A 14,521-nucleotide genomic window follows, 5' to 3' on the forward strand; every position below is an offset into this window, starting at 1 on the left:
AAGCTTTATTTATACTGCACATTTCAGACATGGATGCTTCACAGGAAAAACAATATTTACTACACAACAAACAGAGGATAAAAAACAGAAGACTAACAAGCATTGTAAGGAAATGGTATTGATTAAAATATTAACAATATAATGCATTATCCAACCCAAAATATAAGCTTGTTTTACGTTCCTCAACAAGAAAAACAAATGTCCCTTAAATAGAAAAGAGAACTAACAAAGAGTCACTGACAACAACCACAACTAAACAGGTGAGGTTTTAGGAGGGGTTCTGATAGACACTATGGGGGTGTCCACTGAAAGTTGACTAGTAACAACAACTGGGACCTAAAAGACACCCACCATGAGACCCACTAAATCTGCCCAAGAAGAGGCAAACAAAAGAAAAACCCACACCAAACTTAAAGACAGGAAGCAAACCAAAAAGGTGGAGCAACTAAAAGTGTTGACTCTCCACATCTATCAAGACAACTGGAGCACTGGGCCAGACACTCTTAAATAGAACCTGGACCAGCTCAGGTGAAACACCTTCCCACTAACGAGATGGACAAGCCAGCACAGGTGTAACACAAACTGACTAACGAGGTGACACCAATCAGTGCGTCCTACGTGCTAACGAGCTATTAGCTAGACGTGCTAACGAGCTAGACGTGCTAAAGTTCAACCTCAAAACATAAATGGAAAAACCAAAGCCTGTAACACCTTCCCCCTTTAAGACAACAAATATATCCTATATTTTTGTTGGACAAGTTTGCTCACCACCAACAGAAAACAACTTCCATTTCACATTATAATCAACTAGAATGATTCACCTTCACCAATATAAACATGGTGTCTACTGGCTGTCAACAATTAAAAACAAGAAGAAAAAAAACTAGTAGAACTCTCGTACCCTTCGAACGAGCCCAAACAAAACTCATCTCCAATACGGAAAAACATGCAGTTTGACTGCCCATCCTTGAGACAAACAGCAATCAAGTTGTCCTCACCACGGACATGTCTGATTTCAAGAGGAAACTCCTGCAATATCCGTAGTAACTTTCCACCTCACTGCAGAGCTTCTCTCTCTTTTCAGGGTTCACTAGATAGGCATGTTGTTGGATCGGGGCCCAGTCCCCAATGTCATGCTCTAGTACATTTGGGTTGGCACATCTGAGAATTAACCCTGATATTCTAAAAGCAGGGTAACAATGTGAATATAATTGTACCAAAAAATTGTCAGTTGGTTGCATAAATAAATACGATTATTAAATATTTGGTTGCTTAGTCTAATTTTCAACGACATTTTGCTAGGTGGGATAGCACAATGTCAAAACACAGTTTTAACATGTCCAAATCTAAACATAAAATGTGCTATATACACAAACATCTGCCACAATAATCGTATTACTAAAACAGGCTCCTTATAAACTGCACAAGCACCAAAAACGCTGTGGTTTTGACAAGTAGCAATAAATCACTGATATTGATTAGGGGGGAAATCAGGATGTTCGTGCTGTTGAAACTAACACAACTAAAAAAACACATGGAAATGGGAGATATCTTTTACCTCACTGATTAGAGGACAACCTGCAGAAGACAGTCAGCTACATTTTAGAGTGATGCATTTAAATGTAGGGGTCGCTGAACAAAGGAACGCAACACTAATTTGTCATCACTCAACGATATCACGTTGAAATCAATTGTGCCGAGAGGAGGGAGATTAGGTTGCACGTCCTGTTAAAACTAACAGCTCCAAAACCATACTTTCAATTCAGAGCCTGGATTTTCCCCCTGGGGCTAATATCCATATCATGTTGAAATCAATAGAACAGGGGACAAACGTTTAGGGTTCTACATTGTGACATCATTAAAATACTCCTACAATGTTAAAACATTCTACATTGTGACATTAATTCATTGATATGATGAAACAATTCCTTCATGTATTTTCTGATGTTTAATCAGAGATCTTTTATCAGAGTATCTCTTGTCACATTGATCACAGCTATGAGGTTTCTCTCCTGTATGTGTTCTCTGGTGTAGAGTCAGATAGCTAGATCGAGAAAAACTCTTCCCACATTGACCACAGCTATACGGTTTCTCTCCTGTGTGTGTTCTCTGGTGTTGAGTCAGAGAGCCAGATCGAGAAAAACTCTTCCCACAATGACCACAGCTATAAGATTTCTCTCCTGTGTGTGTTCTCTGGTGTACAGTCAGATTTCCAGATCTACCAAAACTCTTCCCACATTGACCACAGCTATATGGTTTCTCTCCTGTGTGTGTTCTCTGGTGTTGAGTCAGATCTCCAGATTGACCAAAACTCTTCCCACATTGACCACAGCTATAAGATTTCTCTCCTGTGTGTGTTCTCTGGTGTGCAGTCAGATTTCCAGATCTACCAAAACTCTTCCCACATTGACCACAGCTGTACGGTTTCTCTCCTGTGTGTGTTCTCTGGTGTACAGTCAGATTGCTAGATGTAGTACACCTCTTCCCACATTGACCACAGCTATAAGGTTTCTCTCCTGTGTGGACTCTCTGATGAATTTTAATGCCTGAAGAGTTGAATCTCTTCCCACAGTCAGAGCAGCAGTGAGTTCTCTTCCCTGTGGATCTCTGCAGGTGTTTCTTGAGGTGTTCTGATCTGGAGAGACTCTTCTCTGCCTCTTCAGCATCATGAGGTTGTTGAGGCTCTCCTGTGTAAACAACAAAGTCAGACAGATGATTAAAGGCCCACAACAGCAGAAATCCACTGTAAAAGATGATGCCAACAGCGTAGCCATGATGTTGTACAACAATTGACATCTGTAATGAAAGTTAAAATTATTTAACAATTGTCTTAAAATTAGGAAGAATAGTCATATTTTGTCTTGTTTTCACATTAGTAGTAACATCGATGATTGTAGGCTAGAAATAAGTTATTAAAGTTGTTGAAACTCTAAGCAGTGTGCCAGACTACTTTTGGTCTCCAATATAGGCCCCTTTCTGTGTTTGCTAAAATTGCGGCACGAGGGCAATTTGATTGCAGAAACTCCTCCCTGGTAATGAGGAAACCGCTAGTAATGGATGTAGTATATCTGCCTGGAGCACAAATGGTGAGCAAAGATTTTAGTTTTTCACAATGTATTCTGAATGTGAACGGGGGAAAACTCAGGGGAGTAACCTCCATTTCCAGGTTGCTTATGAGTACATTTCACACTACTTTGGATTATAATTGGAAGGCTCGTTTGAATGTCCTGCTTAAAATATATTTTTTTTGTGTCATCATTGCAAATCAACTGCTTCATACTTTTTTTTAAAACACTTCAACCAGTAAAATACTCTTTAGCTAGCTTTTCCATCAGCCTGACAATGAGGGTTTGTACACTAAGTGTTTGCCAAATTGGCACAAAACTTCACCTAACAATAACATAGACCTACTGTAGTACCCATAACTTCACCTAACAACAAATATCGTGATACCATATATATATATATATATATATATATATATATATATATATATATATATATATATATATATATATAAATACCATGTCGTGATGTTTGCCATTTGACTGTCATTCAGAAAATGATTTCCTGGATCAGCTGATGATAGTTGAACATGTGACTAACTAAACAGCTACAGTATTAAGTATTATGTGTAATTATTGAAGAACCACATTAATGACAGTATCCATTTGGGTGTTGTCTGTAAAGTTAAGATGACTGTTATTTGTTGTTTTATGTATTATTATTATTATTATTATTATTATCATCATCATCATCATCATCATCATAGGAGAGGCAGACTGAGCGGCCTACTGGTCAGACTCAGAAGGAGAGCACATCATCCACCGCTTCCGATCATATTACTCGCCAATGTCCAATCTCTAGACAACAAGGTGGACGAAATTGCTACCAGATAAATTAAACAACTTCTTTGCTCGCTTTGAGGACAATACAGTGCCACCGACACGGCCCTCTGCCAAAGACTGTGGGCGCTCCTCCATGGCCGACGTGAGTAAAACATTTAAACGTGTTAACCCTCGCAAGGCTGACGGCCCAGACAGCATCCCTAGCCGCGTCCTCAGAGCATGCGCAGACCAACTGGCTGGTGTGTTTACGGACATATTCAATCAATCCCCATCCCAGTCTGCTGTTCCCACATGCTTCAAGATGGCTACCATTATTCCTGTTCCCAAGAAAGCTAAGGTAACTGAACTAAATTACTATCGCCCCATTTCACTCACTTCTGTCATCATGAAGTGCTTTGAGAAATGAGTCAAGAATCATATCACCTCCACGCTATCCAATACCCACTTCAATTTGCTTACTGCCCCAATAAGGCCACAATGCAATCGCCATCACACTGCCCTATCTCATCTGGATAAAAGGAACACCTACGTAAGAATGCTGTTCATTGACTACAGCTCAGCATTTAACACCATAGTACCCTCCAAACTCGTCATTAAGCTCGAGACCCCGCCCTGTGCAATTGGGTCCTGGACTTTATGACGGGTCACCTCCAGGCGGTAAAGGTAGGAAACAATATCTCCACCCCGCTGATCCTCTACAATGGGGCCCCGCAAGGGTGCGTTCTCAGCCCTCTCCTGTACTCCCTGTTCACCCATGACTGCGTGGCCATGCACGCTTCCAACTGCAGATGACACTACAGTAGTCGGCTTGATTACCAACAACAACGAGACGGCCTACAGGGAAGAGGGGAGGGCCCTCGGAGTGTGGTGTCAGGAAAATAACCTCTCAATCAACATCAACAATACAAAGGAGATGATCGTGGACTTCAAGGAAACTGCAGAGGGAGCACCCCCCTATCCACATCGACGGGACAGTAGTGGAGAAGGTGGAACGTTTTAAGTTCCTCGGTGTACACATCACGGACAAACTGAAATGGTCCAACCACACAGACAGCATGGTGAAATAGGTGCAACAGTGCCTCCTCAACCTCAGGAAGTTGAAGAAATTTGTCTTGTCACCGAAAACACAAACTTTAACAGATGCACAATCGAGAGTATCCTGTCAGGCCGTATCACCGCCTGGTATGGCAACTGCACCGCCCTCAACCGCAAGGCTCTCCAAAGGGTAGTGCGGTCTACTCAACGCATCAATGGGGGCAAACTACCTGCCCTCCAGGTCACCTACAACACCCGATGTCACAGGAAGGCCAAAAAGATCATCAAGGATAACAACCACCCGAGCCACTGCCTGTTGACCCCGCTATCATCCAGAAGGTGAGGTCAGTACAGGTGCATCAAAGCTGGGACCGAGAGACTGAAAAACAGCTTCTATCTCAAGGCCATCAGACTGTTAAACAGCCATCACTAACATTGAGTGGCTGCTGCCAACATAGACTCAATCTCTGACCACTTTAATAAATGGACTTAATCAAAGGTATCACCAGTCACTTTAATAATGTTCACATACCCTACATTACTCATCTCATATGTATATACTGTATTCTAGGCCTGTAAATGTGCCAATTTGGGATGTCTGATAACATTTGATTGTCTTAACGCACTAATGAGTTGTGGAGCTTCTCAAATACATTTTTTCTTCACCTCAAACAGCAAGTAAACAAAGTCTAATCAAAATCAATTGCGGGGGCGGAGCTAGCATGTTGGAGTGAACGGCTGTGTGTGAGAGGCTCCTGCAACTTTTTTGCGAAATAATGTAACCTAACCTACTTTATAGCACTACAACAAACGTTTCTTTCTAATACAATATTGGAACATTTAAGTCATTTAGCAGACGCTCTTATCCAGAGCGACTTACAAATTGGTGGATTCACCTTATGATATCTAGTGGAACAACCACTTTACAATAGTGCATCTAAATCTTTAGGGGGGGGGGGGGGGGGGGGGGGGCTTTCTATGTGAAAATGCCGAGTAATAAGCGACCAAAGGACAATAGATTCACTTCGGAGGCCTACTCCCCGCCAAACAACGTGACAGACATGGCGGAGGGCACAGGTAACAACGTGACACTTAGAGAACTTACCCGGGTTTTGGGAGAACTACGTGTTGCTATAGCTGAGGATCTTAAGGCTACTATTGCTGAACTGGACACTAAAATTGAGAGCACCATTCGAACGGTCGCCTCGCAGGGCCAGAGTATTGTGGACCTTGAGAAAGCTTCTGAATTCAACGCTGATAGGATTGACGAGTTGGAGAAGCTATGCACGTCATTGCAGGATAGTGTGCAGAGGCTTTCTGTGAAAGTGGTCGACCTGGAGGGCCGATCCAGACATCATAACCTTCGCGTTGTTGGTCTGGCAGAGGGGATAGAGGCTGGCTCTCGCCCCACCGACTTCTTCGCCAAGCTATTGAAGGATGCAATGGGATCGGATGTTTTGGCTTCAGATCCCCAACTGGACCGTGCACATCGCTCCCTTGTCCCAGTGCCTGGACCGGGCCAACGTCCTCGCCCAGTAATCATCTGTTGTCACAGTTTCAAGACCAAGGATCTTATCCTGTGCGAGGCTCGAATGAGGGGCAACCTGTTACATAAAGGGCACCCCTTCCGTGTATATGAGGATTATGCGCCCGATGTGGCAAAGCATCGCTCCGGCTACAGAGACGTCATGACCAAACTCTACAAACTCCATCTTCGCCCAGCAAGACTAAGAATTACCCTGCCTTCCGGAGAGAAGATTTGGCTCTCCTCGGTTTTGGACGCAGAGAAGTTTATCCGGGAATATACGCCAATCACCCGTACAGGTTAGAGTGCCTTGTCATTGTGTGTTAGGGTCTGCTCATGGACTCGAACCCATACTATACCATAACGGATGAAACCGTACTAAACGGTCTCAACAAGGCCTGCCGAACATGTAACACGCTGAGCTGACCAATGGAGGGCGGACAGAGCTCTCATTTAACGTTAATTTCACTTTAATTCCGACTGGGTTCGGGGTGATGCCTGTTTGGGAGGCCTTCCAGGTCTGATCATTGACACTTTCGGATGGATATACTTATATTCCCCCATTTTTGTTTTGTTTCGTTATTTATTTTTCAATTCTTACATTATTCCTATTACCATACCAGTTATTTATTGCTTGCGGGGGTCTGGGGGTGATGGCTGGGAAGGGGCAGACGCAGACACCTGGATAGCAAGTTGATGTTTTGTGCTGTTCTGCCTTTGTCATAGCCTGGCCCGCCCTCACAATTAGATTCCCACCAGACCTCCGTGGTGCTTCTATATATATATATATATATATATATATATATATATATATATATTTTTTTTTTTTTATATTTAGAAGTATATGTTTTTGGATGTGTGTGTATGTATGTGTACGTAGATGTGTATGTGCGTAAATGTATGTGTGTATGTATATGTGTGTGTATGCACGTGTGTACGTATGTGGGTATGCGTGTATATACTTGCGCGTGTGTGTGTGTGAAGGTATATGCGCATGTGTGTGTGTGTATGTAGGTATGCACATGTGTGTATATGTGGATATGTGTGCACATGTGTGTATATGTGGATATGTGTGCACATGTGTATGTATGTATATGCACATGTGTATGTATGTATATATATATATATATATATATATATATATATATATATATAGATCACTATTGATTTTTAATTACTTAACCCCTTAATTATGCAAAACTTTTTGGAGGACTGTAATCTTCCTGCCCTAACTTCCTGAATAAGGAAATATCTCTTGAAGAAATTAGAGAAACAATAAAATCTCTAAAGAGTGGCAAGACCCCAGGCCCAGATGGATACCCTGGTGAATTCTACAAAACATTCAGCAACATGCTCTCTTGGACTCTATTATGAATCCTTTCATCTGGGATTATAAAACACGCAGGATAGGTAAAAAACACCTCTGTAAATCCAAGATGGAAGGAGGATTGTCTCACCCAAACTTTATATTTTACTACTGGGCCGCCAACCTCCGCGCATTTACGTTTTTGCTGGATGACGCACACCCGCCACCCAGCTGGCTTAGTATGGAGCGAGAGGAGTGCCACCCCTTCTCTATTGGTGCTGTGATTTTGTCACCTGTCAAGCTGGAGATGTCACTTTACCGTAACAATCCTATTATACATAGCACAGTCCAAATCTGGAAGCAAATTAAAGTCCACTTTGAGCTTAGACCAATATCATTCATGCTTCCTGTTGCCAGGAATCCCTCCTTTGCCCCCTCTAACCTTGATAACACCTTTGAGCGGTGGGGAGAGTTGGGGATAAGTACCATAGGGGATTTATATATAGGGGGACCTTTGCTTCCTTTGAATCGCTGAGGGAAACTTAATCTTCCCAGAAGTAACTTTTTCAGATACCTACAAATTAGAGACTATGTTAGAAAACACCTCCCAACATTTGGGAATGCTAAACCTTCCATGTTTGACGGATGCATAAAAATATGCCCTACCTCAGACAAACTGATATCTCGTATATATGACGCTTTTCAATCTGTTAGCACACCGTCTACTGATGCCATTAAGGCAAAATGGGAGGAAGAACTAGGGACTGATATTTCGGTGGCAGACTGGGAGGACAGCTTGGAGTATATCCACACCTGCTCCGTTAACTCCAGACATCATCTCATACAATTCAAGGTATTACACAGATTACACTACTCCAAAACCAAACTGCATAGGATATTTCCTGGTACATCCCCTATGTGTGATAAATGCCAGACTGAGCAGGGTACACTACTCCACTGCTTTGCCCTATGCTCTAACTTGTATGGGTATTGGTGTGGAATTTTTGGGGTCCTCTCTGAAGTTCTGGAGACTTCAATAGACCCAGACCCGCTTCTGATAATCCTGGGAGTGTCCGATTCCCTAAACGGATTAACCAACTCCCAAAAACAACTAATCTCTTACAGTCTCATTTCGGCCAAAAAATTAATCTTGTTGTTTTGGAAAAAGAGGGAAGCGCCCTCTACCAAATTATGGCTCAGCGAATTGGCAAACACTACACTTAGAAAGAATTAGATATATTCTGAACAATAAATTATCAACATTTGATCAAATCTGGCAGCCTTTCTTTCCTCTCTTACTTGGACCAGGCGGCACTTTTGCACTTTTTAACGCACTCTCAATTGTCATATGGTAATCTACCTTTGGGCAGCATGTGCTGGCCCCGCCACCCGAGCAGTTGGGAGGGGAATAGGGTGGAATAAGGGGGGGATAAAGGGGGGTATAAGTGGGGGGGTTACATCGACCCTTTTTTCTTTCTACCTGTCCTTGTTTTGTATGTCTTGTTTTGTAATATTTGTTTTGAGCCCAGAACTCTGGGTCTTTTGGTTAATGTCTGTTCTCTTATGTTTACATAAGAACTGTAAACTTGTCTTTTATACCTATACACCATTCTTGTGTATGTGTTCAATAAAAAATATTTGAACTAAAAAAATAAATTGCGAATGACAATAGTTCATTAAAGTATTTCAGTAAAAGATTTCCAGCTCTCGCCCTTTCGATAACCACTCAGCATGAAAGGGAAAAATGTAATCCTCTGATCCAGTAGAAATGTCATAAAATACCTGATTACTTCTTATTCTTTGCACAAATAGCCTACAGCTGTGTCTGTCCCAAACTCACGGGCACGGGAAACTGAGGGCCCAGAATATTTTATACAATGTTGCAAGCTTGCTATCTCGAGTTTCGGGCCGACCCAGTTGATATGTTTCAAGTTCGTTGTAGACAGTCCATGTGCAGCCAATGTGATTTTTAGGATATTTATTTTTTACCTGCAGAATGCAATGTTTTTATTATTTATTTAACTTTTATTTGTTGGCTTTATGTAGGCTATTTTTTTGTACATAGTTGGCAATGGCAATAAAATGTACTTTTGGATTTGTATAATTTTCATTTAGATTGTCTGTGATTAATCTACATTCTATGATTTTGAAATACTATTATAAATGAAATGAAACTGTTCCACGAAAATGTGCATATGAAAATCATAACTGGCACACAGATTGGTAGAAATGGTCAGAGAAATTGGCACTCCAAATGGAAAAGGTTGCCGACCGCTGGTGTAGCCCATTACCGGAAACTACAGAATTTCTCTCTCTTCTGGTTAGGTTATCTTGATCTCTGGCTCCCTCCAGTCATTTGTGTGTCTTATTTAATCAAACAGCTTAAAGCATCAGACCAGTTCAGTACATATAGTTGATTTTATAAAAACACATGGGGTGATTGGTAGAAAGAACAGATGACTCTTGGTTGACCAAGATGTATTTTAGTTGGGGACAGCACTAGAACATGATTTTGGGGCCGGCCGTGATTGGGAGTCCCATAGGGCGGCGCACAATTGGCCCAGCGTCATACGGGGTAGGCAGTCATTGTCAATAAGAATTTGTTCTTAACTGACTTGCCTAGTTAAATAAAGGTTACATTTAAATAAATAAAACAATTGTGTTTCATGACAAACCGTTTTTTACAGTTATGTCTTGCCTTTAATGTAATGGCATAAAAAATAATTGGCTGAATATTATACAATGACTTATCAACAGCTCTAATAATTTGCCTCCACAGGAAATCTACACTGGCAGTTATAGAATATACTATATAGCCTAGACACCTGGTTAAACTATCATTATGACATCATGGATGAATTCTAGAATATACTATATATCCTAGAAACCTGGTTAAACTATTATTATGACATCATGGATGAATTCTAGAATATACTATATAGCCTAGACACCTGGTTAAACTATCATTATGACATCATGGATGAATTCTAGAATATACTATATAGCTAGAAACCTGGTTAAACTATCATTATGACATCATGGATGAATTCTAGAATATACTATATAGCCTAGAAACCTGGTTAAACTATCATTATGACATCATGGATGAATTCTAGAATATACTATATATCCTAGAAACCTGGTTAAACTATCATTATGACATCATGGATGAATTCTAGAATATACTATATAGCCTAGAAACCTGATTAAACTGTCATTATGACATCAAGGATGAATTCTAGAATATATTATATATCCTAGAAACCTGGTTAAACTATCATTATGACCTCATGGATGGCCAGTCCTTGTATTCATAGTGTAGTGAATTCAAGGTGTTGCCCTGAGCTGAACTCAAACCTGGGTCCAGTGACTGTCAAGCCAACACCTTATAACTGTTACGCCAAGATGTCTGAACTTCTTAACGAGGTCGCTAGGTGTTGGGTTACGGTTGCTACAATAGCTTTCTCTATAAATTTGAGTGGTTACACTTCTTCCCCCAACCCTCAGCTGTTTACCAAACCAAGCCTCTGGGCAGCCATTTTGTTGCTGTTTAAAAAACCCACACAACCCAGCAATCTGCAGTTCAAACAATAACAAATCTGTCATTCCACCACCGTTTTGGTAATAAGATGATGGGGTTGGAGAAATGTAACTACTTTCAAATTCATACAGACCTATGAATGCAAGGACTGACCATCCATGATATCAACATTATAGTTTTAACCATGTTGAGGCTATACAGTGTTGATTTATATTGTTTCTAGACATTGGAGTAAAAAAAGCTTATTTGGGGTTCTGATGGGGTACAACAGTTGAACTAAGCTCATGAGGCATGTGTTATATTCTTCAAGAATCAATGGCTATAAATAAATAATTTAAAAGTCTAAAAATGGATGTAGCAATTTCAGATTTCCCCTTTAACACCAAACATCAGTTCAACAACTGCAGAGTTTGTGCCTCTGTATTTAAGACAGTACTTACTAGTGTTAATCAGGGAACGGTTTCTCAAAACCATCTTATTGCTAAGTTCACCGTTAGAACCATTGGATGCCTTAAGATGTGTTTGGAAAACCGGGACCAGATATCCAGAGTCCTCCTCTTCTTCCTCCTCCTTCGATGTAACAGTCATCTCCCCCTCTTCCTCTTTCACTCCATAAACTGCATCCTCCTCTTGCTCTTCCTCCTCTCCTTTTACTGTAACATCCTCCTCCTCTTTCACTCTGAACGCGTCTTTCTCTTCTTTCACTGTAACGGCTTCACCCTCTACTTCTTGTTTTACTGTGATGTTCTCCTCTTCCTCCGTCCAGCAGACTTTAGCAGGAGGAGAGTAGCTTAGTGACCGCATGGTCGGAGATGTTAGCTAGCTAGGCTAATGCTAACTTAATCAGCCCGCTAGCTGACCAATAACAACAACACCGTAAATATGAAATTAAATCGGATAACTAACTAGACGACAGAAGTGGGTTTAAAACACAGTTGCTAATTTACACGAAAGCGTCTAAAGAGCTTTATTGGTTCGGCTATTTTGTCTAGCAAGCTACCGAGGTGGCTGAATAACTGTTGCTACTGTTTAAAGAAGCGTTCCTTCCACTACATTATACGTCACACCAACAGCATTACCTTAAATTCCCAGACCGCCATCTGCTGACTGGAGTGGGTAACGCAGTTGAGTAAAATGTATATTTTAATTTTCAGACAAAAAGTTACGGTGTAGGAAGCATGCGTTTTTACTCACCAGTGTAACAACACAGTGTGGTTAAATACTTAGTAACTGAGTTGTAGTCACAATCTGGTTCCCTATAAGGACAAACAGTTATGTTTTTGCGTTATTACATACACTACTGGTCAATAGTTTTAGAACACCTACTCAATAAAGGGTTTTTCCTTATTTTTACTAGTTTCTACATAGTAGAATAATAGTGAAGACATCAAAACTATGAACAAACACATATGGAATCATGTAGTAACCAAAAAAGTGTTAAACATTTCAAAATATATTTTATATTTGAGATTCTTCAAATAGCCACGATTTGCCTTATTGACAGCTTTGTACACTCTTGGCATTCTCTTAACCAGCTTCACCTGGAATGCTTTTCCAACAGTCTTGAAGGAGTTCCCACATATGCTGAGCACTTGTTGGCTGCTTTTCCTTCACTCTGCGGTATGATTCAGGGAGCCGTCAGTTGGACTCATTTCTCAATGTGTCCACCTGACCCGTCAAATAGTAATTAAAGTAATTTGCAATGTCAGGTGGTTTTGGTAATGAATGTTATAATGGATAGGAATTCAAACATGTCTGCCACTTGTGTTGAATCAAAGTTGTCCATAGATGTTTTCCATCAGCCTTGATTTAGTGATGATAATATCCTTTCTTTTTACCTTGGTCACCAGATGTATTCATTTACAATAACTGGTCTAGCTTGGTCACTAGATGTATTCATTTACAATAACTGGTCTAGCTTGGTCACTAGATGTATTCATCTACAATAACTTTGCTCATCAGACAGATCTGTCCTCTACATTTTTTGGTTTCATTAAGTTGAACCGTTCCATTTCTCAGCTCATCAATCCCTGAGGCATCGTTTGACCTCAGTCCGTTTTCTTTTTGGGGCCTTGCTTATCAACAAAACTCATAAATCATTTCATAAACACACTCAGTGCCCTTTCAGGATCATCCTCACTACACACTTCCAGCCATCGCACATTCTGAACCTCATCCACAAATGAGTCCTGGCTGAACCTCTTGTAGGGCCTTGGGTAGATTACTTTAGGATCAGTCTTTGGCATATGAGTCCTGACTGAACCTCTTGTAGGGCCTTGGGTAGATTACTTTAGGATCAGTCTTTGGTATATGAGTCCTGACTGAACCTCTTGTAGGGCCTTGGGTAGGTTACTTTAAGATCAGTCTTTGGTATATGAGTCCTGGCTGAACCTCTTGTAGGGCCTTGGGTAGATTACTTTAGGAACAGTCTTTGGTATATGAGTCCTGACTGAACCTCTTGTAGGGCCTTGGGTAGATTACTTTAGGATCAGTCTTTGGCATATGAGTCCTGACTGAACCTCTTGTAGGGCCTTGGGTAGATTACTTTAGGATCAGTCTTTGGTATATGAGTCCTGACTGAACCTCTTGTAGGGCCTTGGGTAGGTTACTTTAGGATCTTTGGTATTTGTGTTTTTCTCTTGAGCGTCACCAAGTTCTGATCACCACTGCTACAGCTTTTGAATAATGTTCAGTCATGTTGGTAAAAATATGATCAATACAGGTTGATGATGTGGTATCAGACTTAGTGAACATTCTGGTTGGTATTGTCACCTTGGGTTATGATCAATACAGGTTGATGATATGGTATCAGACTTAGTGAACATGCTGGTTGGTAGTGTCACCTTGGGTTATGATCAATACAGGTTGATGATATGGTATCAGACTTAGTGAACATTCTGGTTGGTAGTGTCACCTTGGGTTATGTTACCACCATTGGGCACAGAAATAAGCTTTTTCCTCAGTGGACAGTTGGTGGTGGTAAACCAGTCAATATTCAAATCACCCCAAAAATACATTTTCCTGTTTTCATCAGATACTTTATCCAACATGTGACAGATTCCATCAAGATATTTCCCATCAGCACAAGGAGGCCTGTAGCAGCAGCCAACTAGTATATGTTTCATATGTGGTAAATGTACCTGAACCTCTGTTTCATTCAGCACTAAAGGTGCTACATGTAGAATGTCTCCCCATGTGGAAGTTAGGTGAACTGTAACAACTAGTCTGCATTCCAAACTCCCCCCATCACACTTCCCTGTAACATG

At 40.9% G+C, this 14,521-nt stretch overlaps 1 protein-coding gene across 1 annotated transcript; it reads right to left on the reverse strand.

Annotated features, from left to right (window-relative positions):
• Nucleotides 1-41: 41 nt before the first annotated feature.
• LOC145864044 (uncharacterized) lies at nt 42-12,268 on the reverse strand. The gene is made up of 2 exons (XM_082969033.1): nt 11,696-12,268; nt 42-2,687 (listed from the first exon to the last, which is right to left on the reverse strand). The coding sequence occupies exons 1-2, from the start codon at nt 12,057-12,059 to the stop codon at nt 1,906-1,908; spliced, it is 1,146 nt and encodes a 381-aa protein (XP_082825159.1). The 5' UTR covers nt 12,060-12,268; the 3' UTR covers nt 42-1,905.
• Nucleotides 12,269-14,521: the final 2,253 nt, after the last annotated feature.

This window comes from Salmo salar, chromosome 02 (genome assembly GCF_965601325.2).
Source record: "Salmo salar chromosome 02, fSalSal1, whole genome shotgun sequence".
NCBI classification, from domain to species: Eukaryota; Metazoa; Chordata; class Actinopteri; order Salmoniformes; family Salmonidae; genus Salmo; species Salmo salar.

Bases quoted from the DNA above. Each gene is read 5' to 3' on its own strand.
- LOC145864044 (XM_082969033.1), bottom strand. From the start codon at position 12,059: ATGCGGTCACTAAGCTACTCTCCTCCTGCTAAAGTCTGCTGGACGGAG. The intron at 2,688-11,695 runs GTAAGTACTGTC...TTGTTTACACAG, and splicing joins CCGTTCCCTGATTAACACTA to GAGAGCCTCAACAACCTCAT.